This window comes from Diadema antillarum, unplaced genomic scaffold, assembly GCF_040938485.1.
Source record: "Diadema antillarum isolate AM-2024a unplaced genomic scaffold, OU_Dant_1.0 scf00000007, whole genome shotgun sequence".
Taxonomy (NCBI): domain Eukaryota; kingdom Metazoa; phylum Echinodermata; class Echinoidea; order Diadematoida; family Diadematidae; genus Diadema; species Diadema antillarum.
In genome coordinates, this window is record NW_027270896.1 from 4251276 (window position 1) to 4269768 (window position 18493).

Here is an 18493-nt window from a genome sequence, read left to right on the forward strand (position 1 = left end):
TGGTCCAAGGTGGACAGGCATATCAAATGAAAGCAAGAGCGTATCAAGCGGGGGATAAAGGTGTAAGGTAGGATTGAAATTTGTAATTTCGCTACCGCTGATTTTCATTATTTTTTAACAACAACAACAACAACAACAAGTCGAAGCTTGGGAATTTGTTCCAAGTTCATGGTGTCACTGCCGGCAACTAGGGATAGCCTGGTGGCAGTGTCGCTTCCCGGAATTAGATGACATGTTTGATTCCCGACATGTCTTTAATAGATTAGCGGTTGCGATCTTGCAAATTTCATTCGTAAAGAGGGAGACAAATTGAGGAAAAGTCATACATCATGTCTTCACCCCATGACTAATAATCTCTTGCTTCGTTTGATGTTGTTGATACACACTGTACACATGTCATCTGTGTAGGAGTGTCAATGGACATTGAACTCGACCAAATCTGTTCCTGATTTTTGCGCATAGTTTGGTAGATTACAGCATTCCTCCGTGAGCGATAGTCAATGAGTATAGACTTGCATTCGGTCGCAGTCCCTGGAAGATATACCAGGACGGTTTCGACGCAGCCCCGTATCTGACTTCGTAACTGGGTCGAAGTGTACGATAGTCTACTCGCATCCTACTGTGATTGCCTACTATTATAGCAAGCGTATGTCTGATCGATGAAACATGGCAAGGATATATTTTGGAGACGCCATCACGATACTAGCAGCGGTTGTGCTTTTGCCGTATTTTGGTGTCAACTGTCAGGACTGCACCGTAGGTAGGTACACTTGTTACATGAACTCCCCACACAAAGGTGCATGCATCTACTGCTTTGGGTTAACGGGGTAAAAAGAAACGTTGAATGGGGATCTTTTGATTTTAAAAGGACAGGTTCTCAAAACCATTTAAATGTTGTCGTGTAACTCGAGGAAAATGCTGTTGTTTTTTTTTTTCCTCCACTCAATATAAAATATGTGTGCAACTTTCAAAAAACTTCCCTTGCCTGTTCCAACTCAAAGCTTACCCAACCCCATCAACAAACCAGACGGGCTTTATTCCGTAAACATAAACCCATTTCAGCAATGTCAGTAGAATGATAAGACTGACCATTATAACACCTGGCAAAATTTAATGAAATTTTGTAAAATTGTAGTAGCCTTAGAATAGTGACCTTGTCTTTTCCTTGAACGTCAATTGTTATATGTCAATGTTTTGAATACTCTAAGTTATAAAGGTTTCCTCAAAAAAGATAAATTATGAAATGTTCACAGCTCATTACCAGTGTTAGACGTTAATGAATTTTGACAGTCAATGTCTGTCACCCGGAATGACGTGCTACTGTTTTTTTTTATGTTTTCTGAGGTTTTTGTCCAGCTTGTTGATGTAATCTTTGAAAATAGCATCCAATCCCTTATGGAAAGAACACAGTTTTACCACACTATGTAACACAGTGTGCAACACAGTGTGGCACACAGTGTCGAACACAGTGTGGAACACAATGTGTAACACAGTGTCAAACATGTGTTTAATATGTGTTTAATATGTGATTTTGGGACGTGTGGTAACACTGTGTATTTACCACAGTGTGAAACACAGCGTCACCACACTGTGCAACGTAGTGTTACCACATGGTCCAAAACACATATTAAAAACACTGAATTAAACCACAGTGTCGCACACTATGACCACAGGGTTATAACCACATAGTCCATTACACTGTGGTAGTCACCACATAATCCACCACACTATGGTATTCTCCACATAGTCTACCACACTGTGGCAGTCACCACATAGTCCACCACAGTACAGTCATCAAATATATTAAATACCACATAGTCATCAGGTGTATCAATATTTGTAATGCATGAAGGCACGGTTACTGAGTAGATAAAACTGTTATTGAATATGAAATTACCTTTTCATAACAAAATTTATGACATTAGCATAACATAATATTATTAGACAATAGTTCAAAGGATATCCCATCACAAATACTTCGAATTTAGAAGTATTTTATGAAATTTCTCAAATTTAGGTTGCTTTTTATAAATATTCATGAGCTATGCAAAGTCTGTACCACAGGAATACCACAGGAATACCACAGTGTTACCACAGGATTACCACAGTGTCACCACAGGAATACCACATGAAGTATCACATTCTGTACCTCAGCACTCCCACTTGATAGGTAATACTGTAGGAGTATAGGACAGGTTAAGTACTGCTTAAATCAATTGTCATGATACGCAGCATAACTCACCTATAAATGACTAACGGGCAATGAAGTGGCATTTGTACATGATTTGTGGTTTCGGAAGATGATAGTGATGCCTTTGCTCTCATTAAGTATGTAGAGCATGATGGCACATTTGTAAAGAATAGAGACAGGGAGAGCCATGCTGATGCTGTACACATCAGAGTAGTGAAACATGTGACCAATAGATTGTATGCAATACCTCCTGGTGAAATCTTAGAAAAGCATGTGATTTATGAGAGAAACTGGGAAGTTATAACATGTCACTTTTTGTTCTCTTTCCACAACTACAGATACTCCTAGTGTTATATCATTTCTAGTGTTTGATGTTATGCATCCTTTAACAGTATTAACACAACACTAAGTGCATGATTTATTCATCTGAAGGTTGGATAAATGATATGTATAGGTCATATTCTCACATTAAATGAATCTGTTGTTCCATGCCAGTATTTGACATTTGAAAGGTTTCAACTGAAATTAGGAAAATAAATAAGTATATAACATTTGCAACTACCGCGTACTTAAATGGTGTTGTATATTGTCCAGCTTTAAGTTATTGGTTTATTACTTTATTGGATAATCAAACCAGCTAAGTGGCTTTACAAACTTGATAAAAATCTCTGGGGAGTACATGTAGTGATGAGGTATATTCTTTTAATTTGATACATACATGTACATTTATTAATGAACTACAATACTTGAATCCTTTCACCAAACTGGTAAAATGCTCCCCCCCCCCCCCAACAAAACCAGAAATAGCCTGGTTTTACAAGGATTAACATGCCATGTGGTAGTACGAGATCTGAAATCCCCTACTGAATCCCCTACTAAAGCAAAGTTCAATAAACACCAATATGCGGTAAACATGAGTCATTGTGTGTCAAAGTACTAGATGTTTAAAAAAAATAGTTTGAGCTTTTGATTGTGAATAACTGGAAAACCATGAAAATATAACTTTCCACAAATTTACACATTAGGTAGCTAATACAGGCATACAATTTTGCTGTATGCTGTTCCCTGCAATATTTTGAAACATTACACAACAAAATTGTACGTTATTCAGCGGCTACCTTCTGCGTAAATTTGAGGAAAGTTAATTTTCATTATTTTTTAGTTATTCAGAATAAAAAGTAGTGTTTTTTCCTTAACATCTAGTATGTGGATATTATAGTGTTAAATCAATGATATGAAATCCCACTGTGTAACAACATTATGGACACAGGAGTACACATAAATAAACCACACTGTGTGTTCAGTATGCCAAGTATGTGGAGATGATGCAGGTGAATGATCTGAAACCCACAAAGTGACAACACCGAGCACAGGATTTACACATAGTTCAATATATACCACACTGTGGTAAGCACAAGTCACAGTGTCCGGTATGCCAAGTCTGTGTTGATTATGTGGTATGTGAAGGATCTGAAATCCCACAGTGTGACAACACTATCAACACAGGGTTTACACATAGTTCAAAATATACCACACTGTGTCAAACATGATTCACAGTGTGTTCAGGATGTGATCTATGTGGGGATTATGTGGTAAAACACTTAAACTGAAATACCAGACTGTGGTAGCATTATGAACACAGGGTTTACACATAGTTCGATATATACCACACTGTGGTATATGTGTGTCACTCTGTGTTCAGTATGCCAATAATGTGGTACACAATGTGATCTCAAATTTTGGACCGTGACAACACTGTGACCACGTGGTTAGCACACTGTTTACACATAGTCAACTATGTGAACACACTGTCGTAACACTATACCACACTGTGGTATATGTGTGCCACTCTGTGTTCGGTATGCCAATTATGTGGTACACTATGTGATCTCAAATTCCACACTGTGACAACACTGTGACCACATGGTTAACACATTGTTTACACATAGTCAACTATGTGAACACACTGTGGTAACACTGTGTTTGTTCCATAAGGGATACTTCCCAAAGATATTTAATTCCTCACCGTTTGAATAAAAAAAAAAATAACGGTTGGAATAGGATTCTTATAAGAACTAGAGATTGTAATTTGTCATCACTGACAAATTAAGGTGATCCGATCTTTTTTTTAATCAATCATTCGAGTCCTGATACTGCAAAGTCTCAGCTACAACATATTAAAATCTGAGAGAAATTCACCGAAGCATAAGTAAGATAGTGCTCGATATAAAGAGTCATGTCAATTTTCACATCTAAAAAATTCCCTCCCATAGAGACAACACGTCATAGCAGAGATAGAAAAAGAAGTACATATGACCTTTGACCCCACTTTGCACAAACAAGATGGCATCTGAGCAAAAAGTGGTTATTTTATGAAATGATGCCTGTAACATGGTCTTTACGTGTGCAAAATATGGGAAGGATAGGACATGTATTCACCAAGATACAGGATGAAACATCTATGACCTTTGACCCTAATTTACATACCCAAGATGGCGTCTGATCAAGTAGTTGTAATTTTATGAAATAATTTTCATGACATGAACTAAACATGTGCAAAATATGAAGGTGATAGGGGCTGTTTTTCTTGAGTTATTGCAAAGAAAGTTGCAAAAAGAAAGAAATATTTCAATACATCTAAGATAAACTTCAATTTCAACCACGTTTTTTCACGTGATCCCGACAGCGTATGAAAAAACGAAGGGCACACTTACGATAGCCGTACATCTCAGCTACAACATATTAAAATCTTAGAGAAATTCACCGAAGCATAAGTGAGCTAGTGCTCGATAAAGATAGTCATGTCAATTTTCATTTCCATAAAAATTGCACTCCCATAGAGATTACACGTAAGCTGGTCAAATTTGACAAGGTTACCTTCAATCCATTTTTTCGAGGTAATGTCGTCATCAAATCAAAATTGTTTAATTACATTTATGAAAGAGCATTTCATAAGCTACAACATATTGAAATTTGGGTGAAAATTGGTAAAGGATTAGTGAGATAAGCTCGAATGAACTTGAAATTTGATGACGTCATTTTGAAAATTTACTTTTTTTACTTTATTAAGAAATTTGATATCTTTTAATCATTTTGTCAGCATAGCCAACCCATGAAATAACATGTACAACTCATCAGCTTTCAGAATATGTCAAGAAAATGGGGGGTCACCGTCCATCCTGACGAGTAAAATCCGATTTAAAATTGGCGGTTGTTTGGCATAGTTGCACTGTGTATCCCCATTGACGCACGCGCGGAATTTTGAGTTTGACGGGCCCGTATGACGTCATATTGAGTCGGATCGACTTGAAACTTGGTAGAAATATTCCTTGACATTTTGGACATCCCATCCGTGTAAAAAAACTGAAAATTTCTATTGCATACTAGCTGTGCGTGCGAATATGTGCGCGCGCGTACGCGTCCGTCCAATTTTTTCAATTTTTCAAAAAATGCTCCAAATGATCTGAAACGTGTGCAAAAAAATTTTGAGCTCGATTTGAGCATACAAATATTTCAACGCGCGCGTACGCGCGCGTGTTAAGATAAATATGAATTTTTGAGAAAATGAGTAGAACCCGCTTGACTTGAAATATATGTGACGTAATTTACATTAAAAAATTCCATTCCATTTATGAGATATGCATGAAAATGTGTTTTCATATAATGACGTCATAGTGACGTCACGGTCGACTGATCACTACGATTTTACTTGACCCGTCGTCTTTGGGACATGATACATATATGGTATAAGTTTGACATTGATAGGCAATGCACTTTCTGAGCTAACTCTTGCACAACTTTTGCGGAGAAATAAAGAAATAAAGAAAGAAGAATAAAGAATCAGTACAGATACAGAAGGTGATCCGAGAGGATACTCGGATCACCTAAAAAAATATTCTGTTGTAGATGACAAACCTTTTTAATCTTTTATAAGTATTGCCGCACTGTCACAGTATACAGTGTATTTGATTTAGTTTTATCCAGTAAATCAGCAAAAACATCGTGTGTTTCAAGTTTCAAGTTTCAAGTTTATTTCATATTTTCACTTTCTAAGTGATGGGATTACAAAATGATTGACAATAAAACAAAAGTACAAAATATGTACAACCATATCTTATGTTTGAAAAAAAAGACAAACAAACATTACACACAAATATAAATGGTCGTTATCATCTGAGGATATCACAAATAAATGTCAGAAATATGATGGGGCCTACATAAAAGCAATATAATGCTTGTAGAAACTGTAGGTTCCCGAATTTATAGGCGTGAAATTATACGGTGTGTGTTTGTGTGTGTGTTTGTTTGCCAGCTTATGTTTGTTATCTCTCGATCTTATTTTGTTGTACCTTTTTGTCAAAAATATCGACTTTGTAAAAGAGTGTGATGAATGTACTGCGTTTAATTTGAATTATGTGGTGGGCTTTTTTAGAATTATCATTATAGACTTTGCTATCTATGTATAATAAGTAATATGTTCGCAATATTCATTGGACCCTTTGAAAAATCAGCGCCTGCTGGATAACCTTCCATCCCAATGGTACAAAAAAAAAAATCACGTCATATATTACTTAAATGCGCGAAATTAATACTGCCTGTTACGTTTAAAAGAACAAAAACAGAAGAGAACCTTGCCTTCAAATGAGATAATCATGTTGAACATGCATATACCATCAGGGATATCATTGCTAGAACATAAGTGTAAGAAGAGTTCCATTCCAAAAGGTGCTGAATATATTCCTTTTCAAATTAGAGTTTTGGTAGAAATGGAGGCCTAAGCAACTTTAGTAGTTCCATGTAAATGCAAAGTTGTCATGAAAGAAAATTGAAAACAAAAAGAAAAATCCAACGAATACTTTTAATTCAGCAGGATCAATATTAATCAGAATCCCGTGTGCAAGGTTGACCTCCATTTGACCCATAAAGGAGAAAGGTCAGGCTGGCATTTTTTCCTGCCCATACTGTTTTCCAAGTGACCCGCATAACATTAACACTTCATTATAAGCTTCAAAATGTTTTAATTCTATATACTGTACGTATGAATTCTTTGGGAGATAGAAGAAACAGGGGAAGAACGTGCAGAGATAACAATCATCTTAGAAAATACAAGACGCCAAACGAAGTGGTATTTGAAATAAGTCGATTTGTTTTTATCTCCATAAGGTACTGCATTAAAAAAAAATACAACGAATATCTTTCTGCTAAGAATTCAGTTTAGACATGTAGAGTTTTCTTGTGCACATTAATGTTATTCCATTATGGAATATTATCATGGGACATAATTATGCATGAAAACACCTTGTAACATATATTGGAAATAATTTCTTTTTTCTCCTTTGCATGAAAAAAAGATTTTTGTCGAGGAACTTTTCACGTTATATCTGAAGTGATATTATAATATATATATATATATATATATATATATATATACATTATATAATAACTATACATAGATATATGTATATATATCATACCTATATATATTTTTACATATTCTAGTTGTATATATAATTCATGTTTATGAACATCTTCTTTTCTTTTCTTTTCTTTTCTTTTCTCCTTTTTTCTCCTTTTAAAGACATAACGCCACCAGAGGTCACGTGCAATAACGCAACCCTCGGAGGACTACTGCCAAATCGCTTCTTTGGTCTGGCTCGAAATTCTGAAGGGTACACGTACGACGACATGAACGAGGACTTTAATGGGGTGTCGTACAGTGTTATTACAGGTCCTTCTGGCATGCTATTTCCTCCCGGCCCGACCCCAGTAACACTTTTTGCACGAGACACTTGCGGCAACGTTGCTACCTGTAATTTCACTGTATTCAATCCACGTGAGCATACAGACCGTACAACGTTTTTTGTTTTTTGTTTTTTGTTTTTTTGTTTTTCAGATATCTGAAATAAGCATTTAATTGGCTTACAAGTATAAACTTTGCATTACCACACACTGCACGTTATAAAGATGAAGGTGCTTAACATTAAAGTTTCGAAGCACTTACTCTTGTTCTCCTTTTCCCTTCAACCTTTGTTATTAGTGACGTGGACTTTATGAAACATTTCTTAGTCATTGTTTCAATGTCTTTTTTTATAGTCCTGAACACCAACTTGTAGGGATGTTGGGAAAAGAAACATGTATAAATCTAACACAAGTACATACAGAAAATTTGATAAAGATCACATTAATATTCACAGTTTCAGAAGATCAACTTTATGACTAGTTGACACAAACAGACGATTTTTTTTTCTGTTTGACATTAATATAAACGGCAATGCCAGAACCCATATTTGTGACCCTGCACCACCAAAACCAATAAAAAGTCACTGCATGAATTTTGAGTTGAGGGTCTATTGTAAAAGAACAGACACTAAGCTATGAAATGATGTATAACTCAATTCAAATTGACTCTCCTAACCTACCTAAAATACTGGAAAGAAAACACACACTATGGAAAACTGTGAACTGAGAAAAGAGGTTGTGAAGTACATGGTCTATTCAAGCGTTTAATCTTTACTAAGCCGTCCTACCTATCGACTCATTCTGTCAATATTTCATTTCAACTTTCAAAGCTGTAACATTACCCTTTCAAAAGTAATTAGAGTTGAGAGTGAAGAATGTGCAAATGATTTTCATGAAATGAAAAGGGGCCTCGTAAACATGCCTGACCGCACTACTGTACCAAAAAAGAGTTGTTGAAAAAAGGCTGAACTGCTTTCATCTTATGATACCAAGCTCAAAGGTTATGTAGAAGAATAGCTCTTTCAGAAAATATGGGAAGCTCAAAATTGACTAGGTTGACCTGTTTTCCCTCGTTTGAGTGCGCTCTCGTAAAATCAAGGTGTGCGATTTTTTTTTGTCGGTTTTGTGATGCAAAGTCACATTTTACTTCCAGAGATACACAAACAGAATGACCCGGGGCGAACCTTGATGAGAGTACTCCAATTCACAAGAGTGCTTAAATAACAAAGTATCAGTAACTATCGCAAACATGTGTCTATTCCTCCCATTTTTTTTTCTTTTTTAAGGTTGAAAGATGGTAAAGGAGTGTATGAATACTCACATATCTCTGTGTTTATAAAAAATGACATAAAATGAATGATTACAGGTCTTTAAAGGCATGGTCTTTCCGTGTCGTATTTCCGAAGACCTATAAAATGTAAGGTATACCATGTAATGTTATTGATTATTTAATTAGGCTCAGCATTTAGTGTAATCTGTGTGATGTTCTTTGTTTTCCGCATCATTGATTTGCTTTTACGTTGATTTGTTTGCTTGTTTGTTTGGTTTGTTGCTTTTTGTTTGGTTTGTTTGTTCTACTGAAAGCTAGAAATACATTGAAATTTATGATTTCCAGTTACACAGCTGCCCGTAAACTGCCCCGATCTCAGCGCAAACGTCTCGACAGACTTTGGGAGTTGTACTTACACATACAACACTACATTCGGCCCTGATGACGTCACAAAGGACATTGATGGTTACGGCTATATCGGCGAATTGACGGTCAGCCACATGGTCTTAGGCGGAAATGACGTTCCAGTAGGGACACATCAGGTCAACACCACGATCGCCGATGACGTGCTGTCCAAGATCTGCGTTTCGACTCTCCGAGTTGAAGGTAAGACATATTGTTGTAACGAAAGGATCAATTTAACACACACCCACAAAAAAGGAGCGCATGTGGGTAAGAGCATGGAGCTAATGGTAGCTCCATGGTAAGAGAAAGAGAGAAATTGCTTTAAGGTCCATTGTGCATAAAAATAGTCTTTTATTTATCTAAAGATCTGTAAATCATCACTTTCGTAGTGTGGAATTGAATCAGTCTACAACTGGAAAAAAAATTAACAGGCCTCTCTATCCTCTGGCATGTCTAGACATAGATTTTTGGTTTTCATTTCATTCACTTCCACGTAATCAGCTTACCTCCGTGCTTCAATCGCTACTATCGTCGCTCAGAGGTTCATTGATTCTATTTAAAGTCCTCTTGTCTCATTATGGCCATGGCACTATAATGCTTTTCTCCATCAACAATATAGGCATAAACCAGCTGTAATGCAAATCGATCATTCATTTCATAAATCATGTAAGGTGCCATGCACCAAATGGGGGGGGGGGTGGGATAGGTTATTTTTTTCACGCAGGACTACCAATACTTGAGAATAATTTGCCATTAGATAATTCAGATATTGATGCATTTAACTGTTGAGTTACAAACGTTGCATTTTTTTTGTCGTATTATGAGTGTTTTTCTTTAATTAATGTCATACAGTTTATTGTTTGCTATGTAAAGTTTCTGTTTTCACTCTTTTAAGTGCTTGAGAACGCCAATCTGTGGATATAGCGCATTATTTTTCCAGCAGCAAATTCAATAGTAGAAGTAGTAAGAATGATTATGCAGTGTCATTACAATCACCGTTATCATTTTCGCTAAAGGTATTGCACTTGTTCTTTTACTCATTAAAACAGTTACTGCAATGACCCGATTTACCGAAACCTATGTAGTTGATTATAATATAAACATTTTGTAAAATTTTACGCATTTTCATAGTTCTACCTAACTGGAATTGTATCATCACAGCATTGCTCCATATTCCTTAACCGCCTGCCTCCATTTTAGAGCAAAAGAAAAGGTTTACGTGAAAAAAGTGAAACTTTCATAAATTACCTTCAAGAGATAAAAAATAAACTTTCATACTAGCTGTTTGCTCAAAGCGTCAAATATTTTATGTCAATTGCTCTTTGTTCTGTTCATTTTCGTTGATTTAAATTATACAGCTCATCCGGTCCCCTGTTCTGCATCAACGGTAAATATTTTACATCAATAATACAGAAAAAAAAAACATAATATCGTCATTTTGTTTATATTACTTTTCTATAATATGGAACTCTGTTTACATATTTACATAATACCATGAAGAATGAACAGATAGAGAAAATTGAGACACTAAGAAAAAAGACTTCGTGCTATTAAAATAGTAAAAGTTGATTTCTCCTAGCACCTGCCTAGCAAAAGCCTACAGTGGCAAGAAAAAAAAAGCAATCGAAACGCAAAAAAGAAAGATTATTAAGATTGATATTACAAACGCTTAAATTGAATTCAAGTAAAACGTGCAAAGACGTTTTGGCAAAAACAACGGGTCTTGGGAATTAAATCTAAGAGTCTTTGAGCAAGTTATGAGCCATAATCATTTATTTTACTTAGAAAAGAAGACATCCCACAAACAACACACACGCAGCTTCATAGCTGTCCAATTGAATACAATTTTGCTATTTACTATTTTTCAGGCCAACCAGATTATTTTTGTTGTGAGGTTCCACAGGGCTCCCTCTTATGTCCTCTTTTATTCATTTTATATATCAATGACTTCCGGATCTCATCCTCTCTGCTGTCTTTTCTTCTGTTCGCAGATGACACAAGTCTCTTTTATTCTCATTCAGATCCTTATGTTTTGCTCGATTCTTTGATAATGAACTTCAGTTTGTATTTGAGTGGATACAGGCGAATTGATTGTCGCTTGATATAAATAAGACTAATTATATGGTTTTCAGTAACACAATAAAATATCTTCCCGGTTTAGTATTAGTGAACGGATTACAATTAAACTAAATAAATTCAACAAAATTTTAGGTATTTATATAGACAGTAATCTTTCATGGAAGGTACGTGTTGATTATTTATGCAAATTGTTGTGTAAAAATGTTGGAATTATTCACAAACTGAAATATCTCTTCACAAAGCCAATATTGCATTCTCTTTATAAAACTCTATTATTACCTTGCTTGAATTATGCAATATTGGCCTGGGGGAATTGCTCATAGACTAAAATTGATTCGTTATTTTTGATTCAGAAAACAGCCTTGCGGATTATCAATCGTGCACTTTTTTATCACACTAGTGAATTGTTTGTTTCAAGTAAATTGTTAAAGATTTCTGATTTGTACTTGTATCATGTTGGAATTTCTATGTATAAGTTGAATACTGGCGATCTTCCTAGTATATTTTCCTCAATTATCGTTAAAATCAGTGATATTCATACTTACACTGCAAAACACAGTGAATCCTATTATTTTCCCCCGTTTGTACAGTTTTAGCCCTTAGACAATTACTTCGACCGGCCCTTCTTTCCGAAGTTACAGTTTGTTCGGTTGCAATCAAGTTCTCTAAGTTCCTTTAAGCAAAATCTTAAAGCCAATTTTCTGAAATCCTTCCTTTAATTATTTTGCCATGATGACTTGAAAAATTTCTGCATACTAAGACAATGATCCCTCGCTCGGACATCTTCATTCGTTTGATCAACTTGCTGCTTTTCTTAGCATTGATACCATAAGTTTAATCATGAACATCATACAATACTTTGTACATTCCGTAAATCTTATATTCTCGACGTCTTGTATTTTTCGATGTTACTTTATTTTTGATTTTGATATGCTGTATTATATTATGTTTTTGGAACCCACTTCCTACAAGCTTCGCTTTTTTAGTGGGTTCCTCATATTACACGTCAATGGACGTCCTTATACATTTGTGCAATTTCGTTTCGAACTGATCATTGCGTTAAAGATATTTCTTTTCAAAATCAAATGGAATATGAAACTTGTATGAAATGTGGAATATGAATCGTGAAAAAAAGAAGTTTACCTTGCCGCGAGATTTTAGTGGCTGGAACGAGGTATTTTTTTTTGTATGATCATTTTTTTTTCTGCTTAGATTACCTCTCTAACCTCCATTACATTTAGGTATTTACAGTACGTAAAATGCAAGTTAGTATACTATCTACATGTAGTTTCGAATATTTGTACATGTCATCTGTTTTACACAACTATTCAATTAAGCCTTCGAACATGTGTGTGCCAACTTGGGCTCACGTGAGCTTTGTAGACACAATTATTAAATTGTAAGATATATATCAAAGTTTCTCTGTTCATACGTATGTGTAGGATCGCAATTGATTTGTAATTGATTCTAACTGACATTTCGCTCAAAAATAAATGGGGACCATGCAGCGGGATTTGATATATACTGCATTTTTTCCGACATGTTTGTAAAATAATTAAGGAGCAGCAGTTGCGATCTGACAAATATCCGTTTGCACAGATGTGATAAAAAATATTTCAGTTCATAATTCAATAATAAATAATATTCCTCTGTTTTTTTTTATATTTCCCTGCTTTTATTTATATCAAAGTATGCTGTCATGCCATCTAAAATTAACCCATAAAAAGCAAATAAGCATTTATTTTTTGCCCTTCTTGTTTTCTTGCCAGTAACTTTCATTTGATTTCCTTCCATATTTATCACTGATATATTATTTAACTTTTATATCTATCTTCTTTCTTCTTGTCAATTTAGAGAACACTGGGCAGGCAACGTGTTTGTAAACCTCGCTATCGGAAACCTTAGTGCTTCTCAAATAAATCGGGATCGTGTAATCAACCACAATTTGAAGGATTGTGCATCGGTACCGAATGTATTTAAATTTGTATTCCAGACATACTATCTTTGATACTACTTTCAAAGTCTATGTAATATTAAGAAGAAGAATTACAGCCGTTAACAGATAAGTTTGAACAGAGAATGCTGTGGGTTTTTTTTTTCTTTAAATTATTACTATTATTATAAATTGTAACCATGTATTACCAATTCGTCTGTTGAGAATAAGAAGGGCATTAAGTTGTCTTGAACACTATGGGTTTAGTGGCAAGTTAACGCCCTTATTATTCTGAACAGTCGAATTTGTGTATGTGTGACCGGAATCATTTATTTCTTAAATATTTGGACAAAATGCTGTAACATTTCTTTTTTTCAGTAGAAGACGAATTCGGTATTTTGCCTAAGGCAATTATCAATTGGCTTCTTCGGGCGAATAAAGCTCCTGATGATGGAATGGCCCTTAAATAGTGCGAGATTGTGCAGAGCGCACTGGACCTTGTCCAGCGCACGAAAGGCGGCTTGGGATTTTCCGAACGGCCCGGTCCCACGTGTGCGATAAATTGAAACGGACCTCCACTCTTGTTAAGTGTAGGTCTCTCCACACGTTCCCAGAATGATGGCTTCCTTAACTGCCATTCCATCATCGGGAGCATCATTCGCCCGAAGAAGCCAATTGATAATTAAATTGGCGAAACGACGCAACAGTGAGTTTATATCCAGTTTCTTGATTCAAATAATTATTGATCCTGTCTCGGATGATATTCATGTAATTGAGCTTTCAAAAGTAAGCATCATTTTGGTACAAAGCCAGTAGAACATTAAAAGCCCATAACTTTCACAATCTATATTTGGCTGCATCAAAAATTCTCCTTTCGTGTTTATTTATTTCTATTATGTTTTGATCATGCCAATGAAAACATATTATTTGAACTTTTATAAGGTAGAATTTTACTTTTCAGTACTATAAGTATGCAGTAACCTTTCGCCAAAGTAATGCAATATAAAAATTTAAGGCACATCCTCGAAGGGTTACCTAAGTAAACAGTGAAAGTAACTAAAAAGATAAGATTGCCTCTTATATTACAAAATATTCATACGTTTCTCGCTTTTCCTGAATCTCACAAGGTGTATACAGGGGAGGAGATTCCTATCATCCTATCTGGCTGAACATTTCTGAAATAGCAAGGATTCACGCGCCCCTGTACAGTACAATCAGAATAATACATGTTGCTATTATTAAGTATGATTACGACACATAGGCGTACTTATATAATTATGTGAACATAACCCCCCCCCCCACCCCCCGAGACGTGGGTAGAGATATAGACTGTATTGCCAGAGGCCGTAGGTGACAAAGAGAGCGATGTTTGGTACTACGAATTAGAGTCCCTAAATAGAGAGAGTTGCGACATGGGAGGTACGAAATTGAACACATTTTAGAAACAAAATGGAGGTTCGAATTCTTTCTTTTTAAAAGAAACAGATTCTCACCGCGCGTGAATAGAAAAGTTACGTAATAGTGGAATTTCTGGAAACATGGCGGCGTTCAAATCTATGGTTGTTGCAACTCTCTCTATATAAGAACTCTACTATGAATATCATGGAAGAGCAGCTGAAGGGACGCAAGGGAAATCGAGTGCCTACACAACGAATTATTTCGGAATTATCATGTATTTCATGTTTTCTGCCCTACTAATATAAGCCCCTAGAATAATAACTCTCAAAAGTTATCATTGGTAAAGTATTAGGGGGAAAAGCGTATTAAAGTAAAATTGTAAGAGTACCGAATTTCGAGACTGCGATATTGCTTCGTTGGGATTAGTGCACTTTCGGAATAACAAAAGAAAAATAAATAAATGAATAAATAAAAATAAAGAAAGGAAACAATTTTCACTGCTTCAAACCTGCATTGTTGCGTTTTCACCTATTTTTTTTTTTACGATTCCTCTCAAAACGGTTGATTGTTTGAGCTACATGTAATTGAAGACTTGAATATGAGAACGACCCAAGTCCAATTTTTGGCCAAATTCATTTTGACATGAGAAATTGTAGCTTATGCATGGACTCATCTTGTGTATTTCCTAATTACCCCCGGAAGTGCCTGAAATGAATGAGTGAAATCTTATATGAATGTAAGAATGAAGGACTTGGGTCATTTTTACATTCATATTATAGCGCCCTCTCTCATCCTTCTCTCATCTCTATAGCAGAATATCATGTATATGACTCAAAGAACGACCAAAGTCCATCACACAAAATGGCCTCTCCACAATTAATGTAAATGTTAATTGTCATAATATGTTCTAATTTGTATATACCATAATTATGTTGCCTTCTCATCCCAGTTAGATAGAATATCATTGGACAAATAAAAAAGTTTTTTTTTAAGTTTACTCGAAATGGTCTTCCATGGACTTGGGTCGTTCTTATATTCAGATACTCATTTATATCAACTGTTATGTTCCAGGTTTGCAGTTTGTCGATTGTGCTACGTTACCTGGAAAATTTGAAAAAGTAATAACAAATGGAGTAACACTATTTCAAAAATTGTACAATTTATTGCTTTCCTCGGAGAGCGGAGATTAGTACTGCAAAAGAAAAACTGTTAAGGAAGTCAGGAAGAGGCTTCACCTAACTGCCGCCACTGTGATGAAGTATTCAGGCAAAAAACGAATAAAATGGTCCTGGCATGTAGTCCTCTTGCCTCGCATAGAACTATATTCTTACACTAAATGACCGACCTTCTTAAAAAGGAAATCCACCATAAAACTAGATAAACTCTACACGAGAGACAAAAAAAAAAAAAATCACTAAGTACGTTCGAAAGATGTCGTAAATCGGGTAGAAAAAAAAATGAAAATATGATATTTCAAAATGTTACCTCCTTTTTCGGAAAACAGTTCTTGATTAGTCCTTAGGATTATTCAAATGAGCGAGATGATGTCCTCAAAATCTCTATAGGCAATTCGAGGAAACTTGTTTTATTTTTATCTAATAGGGGTAAAAAACATACTGCCATAACAAGATAAATCTGAGTTAAGACTTGTTCCATTTTAATTTTGTGGGTGACAAGTTTTGCATGTGCTTAGCTGAAGGACAAAATTGTTGTCATATCTGTGTTGGAAATGAATAAGAAATTGTCACAGCATGACACCATCAACTTGCTGATTCTAATATTCATAACGACTGGTTTAAAAAAAGAATGTAAAAAAAATGAAATTTCATAATGTCATAACTTCTTGATTTCTTACTTGATTTTGGTCATTTTTTAGTTGTTCTGCAAGGATTTTGTTTTCCTTATTCTTAATGAAATTTATAAAATTCTGGAGTCAATTTCTTCTTTTAAAGACAAAACATTACCAGGTCCGCTGGAGAGACCAATTTGAAAGTGATAGGGGCATTCCCTTGATAGAGGCGGGACAAAATCATACGGAAGATTGAAATGGAGAGGTAACACAATGGTAACACAATGTCCGAATGACGCAAAGTACAGTCAAATAGCAAAGTAAAAATAAAATTTGTCTGTGAGTGTGCGAGTGTGCGTGTGTGAGTGTGTCGGCTTCTGTTCAGTATTACATGCATAACTGTCATCATCCTACACGAGCTCATACCGGCTTGCACAACAGAAAGGAGACAGAAATTGATACGAATTGCTAAGGTGACTGCGTCACCATTTATTTCAGTTAAAGTTTCATTGCGATTTTCCTTTTTCAGTTTATGCTTGAATGTATATTATATTCATAAAAAGGAAGAGGGAGAACGAGAAAAGGAAAACCCCCAAAGATTACAAGTGGTTTTACAACTACGAGTATGACAAAACACTTGCAGCGAAGATCATGACAGGAAAATACTGTGACAAGTAACAAGTAGCAAGTACAATGTATGACGACAAAATTGCAAATTATCAAGTACAGTGTACGACAACAAAATTGCAATTACTGCAACAACAAAAAATCTTTTAAAGTTTCATTTACTAACCATATTACAGTAGCCAGGAAATGCAGAATTCAAACAATCATTACAATGTTGTTGTGTTCTTCTTTTCAAAAACTATCATACAGAAACAAACAAACAAACAAACAAAAATTGAACACTAAAGAGAACTTATATGAAGCCTGTAGAGCTCTAATTGTACAATCACAGCTGCCACATAATATGCCTTAACACTGCGATTATTATTTCTTCAGTAATCATGTCCATGGAGACAAACGTACATATAAAATTTGCATCGGTCGATGGGAAATGCGAGTGAAATTATCAAGTGATATCAAGGAGACACTCAGATAGAAGTGTAATCTCGTCGCTTCTCGACTCTAGAACCCAGCCAGAGGGACAAAATAGTCGTGGACAGTCTGAATAGAACGGGCATGTCGGTGTGGTATTTCATTGACCTGAAAGAAGTGTGAAAGCAACGACACAGATGTCATGATAATATTGTTTTAAAAAACCAACAAAAAACAGCAAAAAGATGTCATGATGATATTGATTTTAAAAATAGGACAAATTATGTAAAATGAAGATTGTGCTGTAATACGGTAAAAACGAGAATTATTTAAGATATTAGAACATGATAATGAACAGTGGTGATATTGATAGCAATATCAATAACGATGCTAAACAGTTCCGATTATGATGATAATAACCATCATATTGATAACAATACTTATTGGGAGGGTATAACACCTTGTTCACACTTAAGGAGCCATATGATTGTCTTGAAATATTAAGCATCATTGGGGAAGACTTGATAAAAGAATTGCCGAACATTAAGAGTTATCAATTCATTTGGCTGATTATATAGCTAATATATTTTCTAATAAGAATACATAATGACGAATGTATGGCCTTTAAAAAAAAATAAAAGAAACCACATG

General features: G+C 35.3%; 1 protein-coding gene across 1 annotated transcript; it reads left to right on the forward strand.

The window, feature by feature from the left end:
- Positions 1–654: 654 nt before the first annotated feature.
- LOC139716721 (uncharacterized) lies at positions 655–18025 on the forward strand. The gene is made up of 4 exons (XM_071628254.1): positions 655–760; positions 7770–8024; positions 9546–9806; positions 17937–18025. Exons 1-4 carry the CDS (start codon positions 667–669, stop codon positions 18023–18025), a joined length of 699 nt encoding a protein of 232 aa, XP_071484355.1. The 5' UTR covers positions 655–666.
- The last annotated feature ends 468 nt before the right edge of the window (positions 18026–18493 follow it).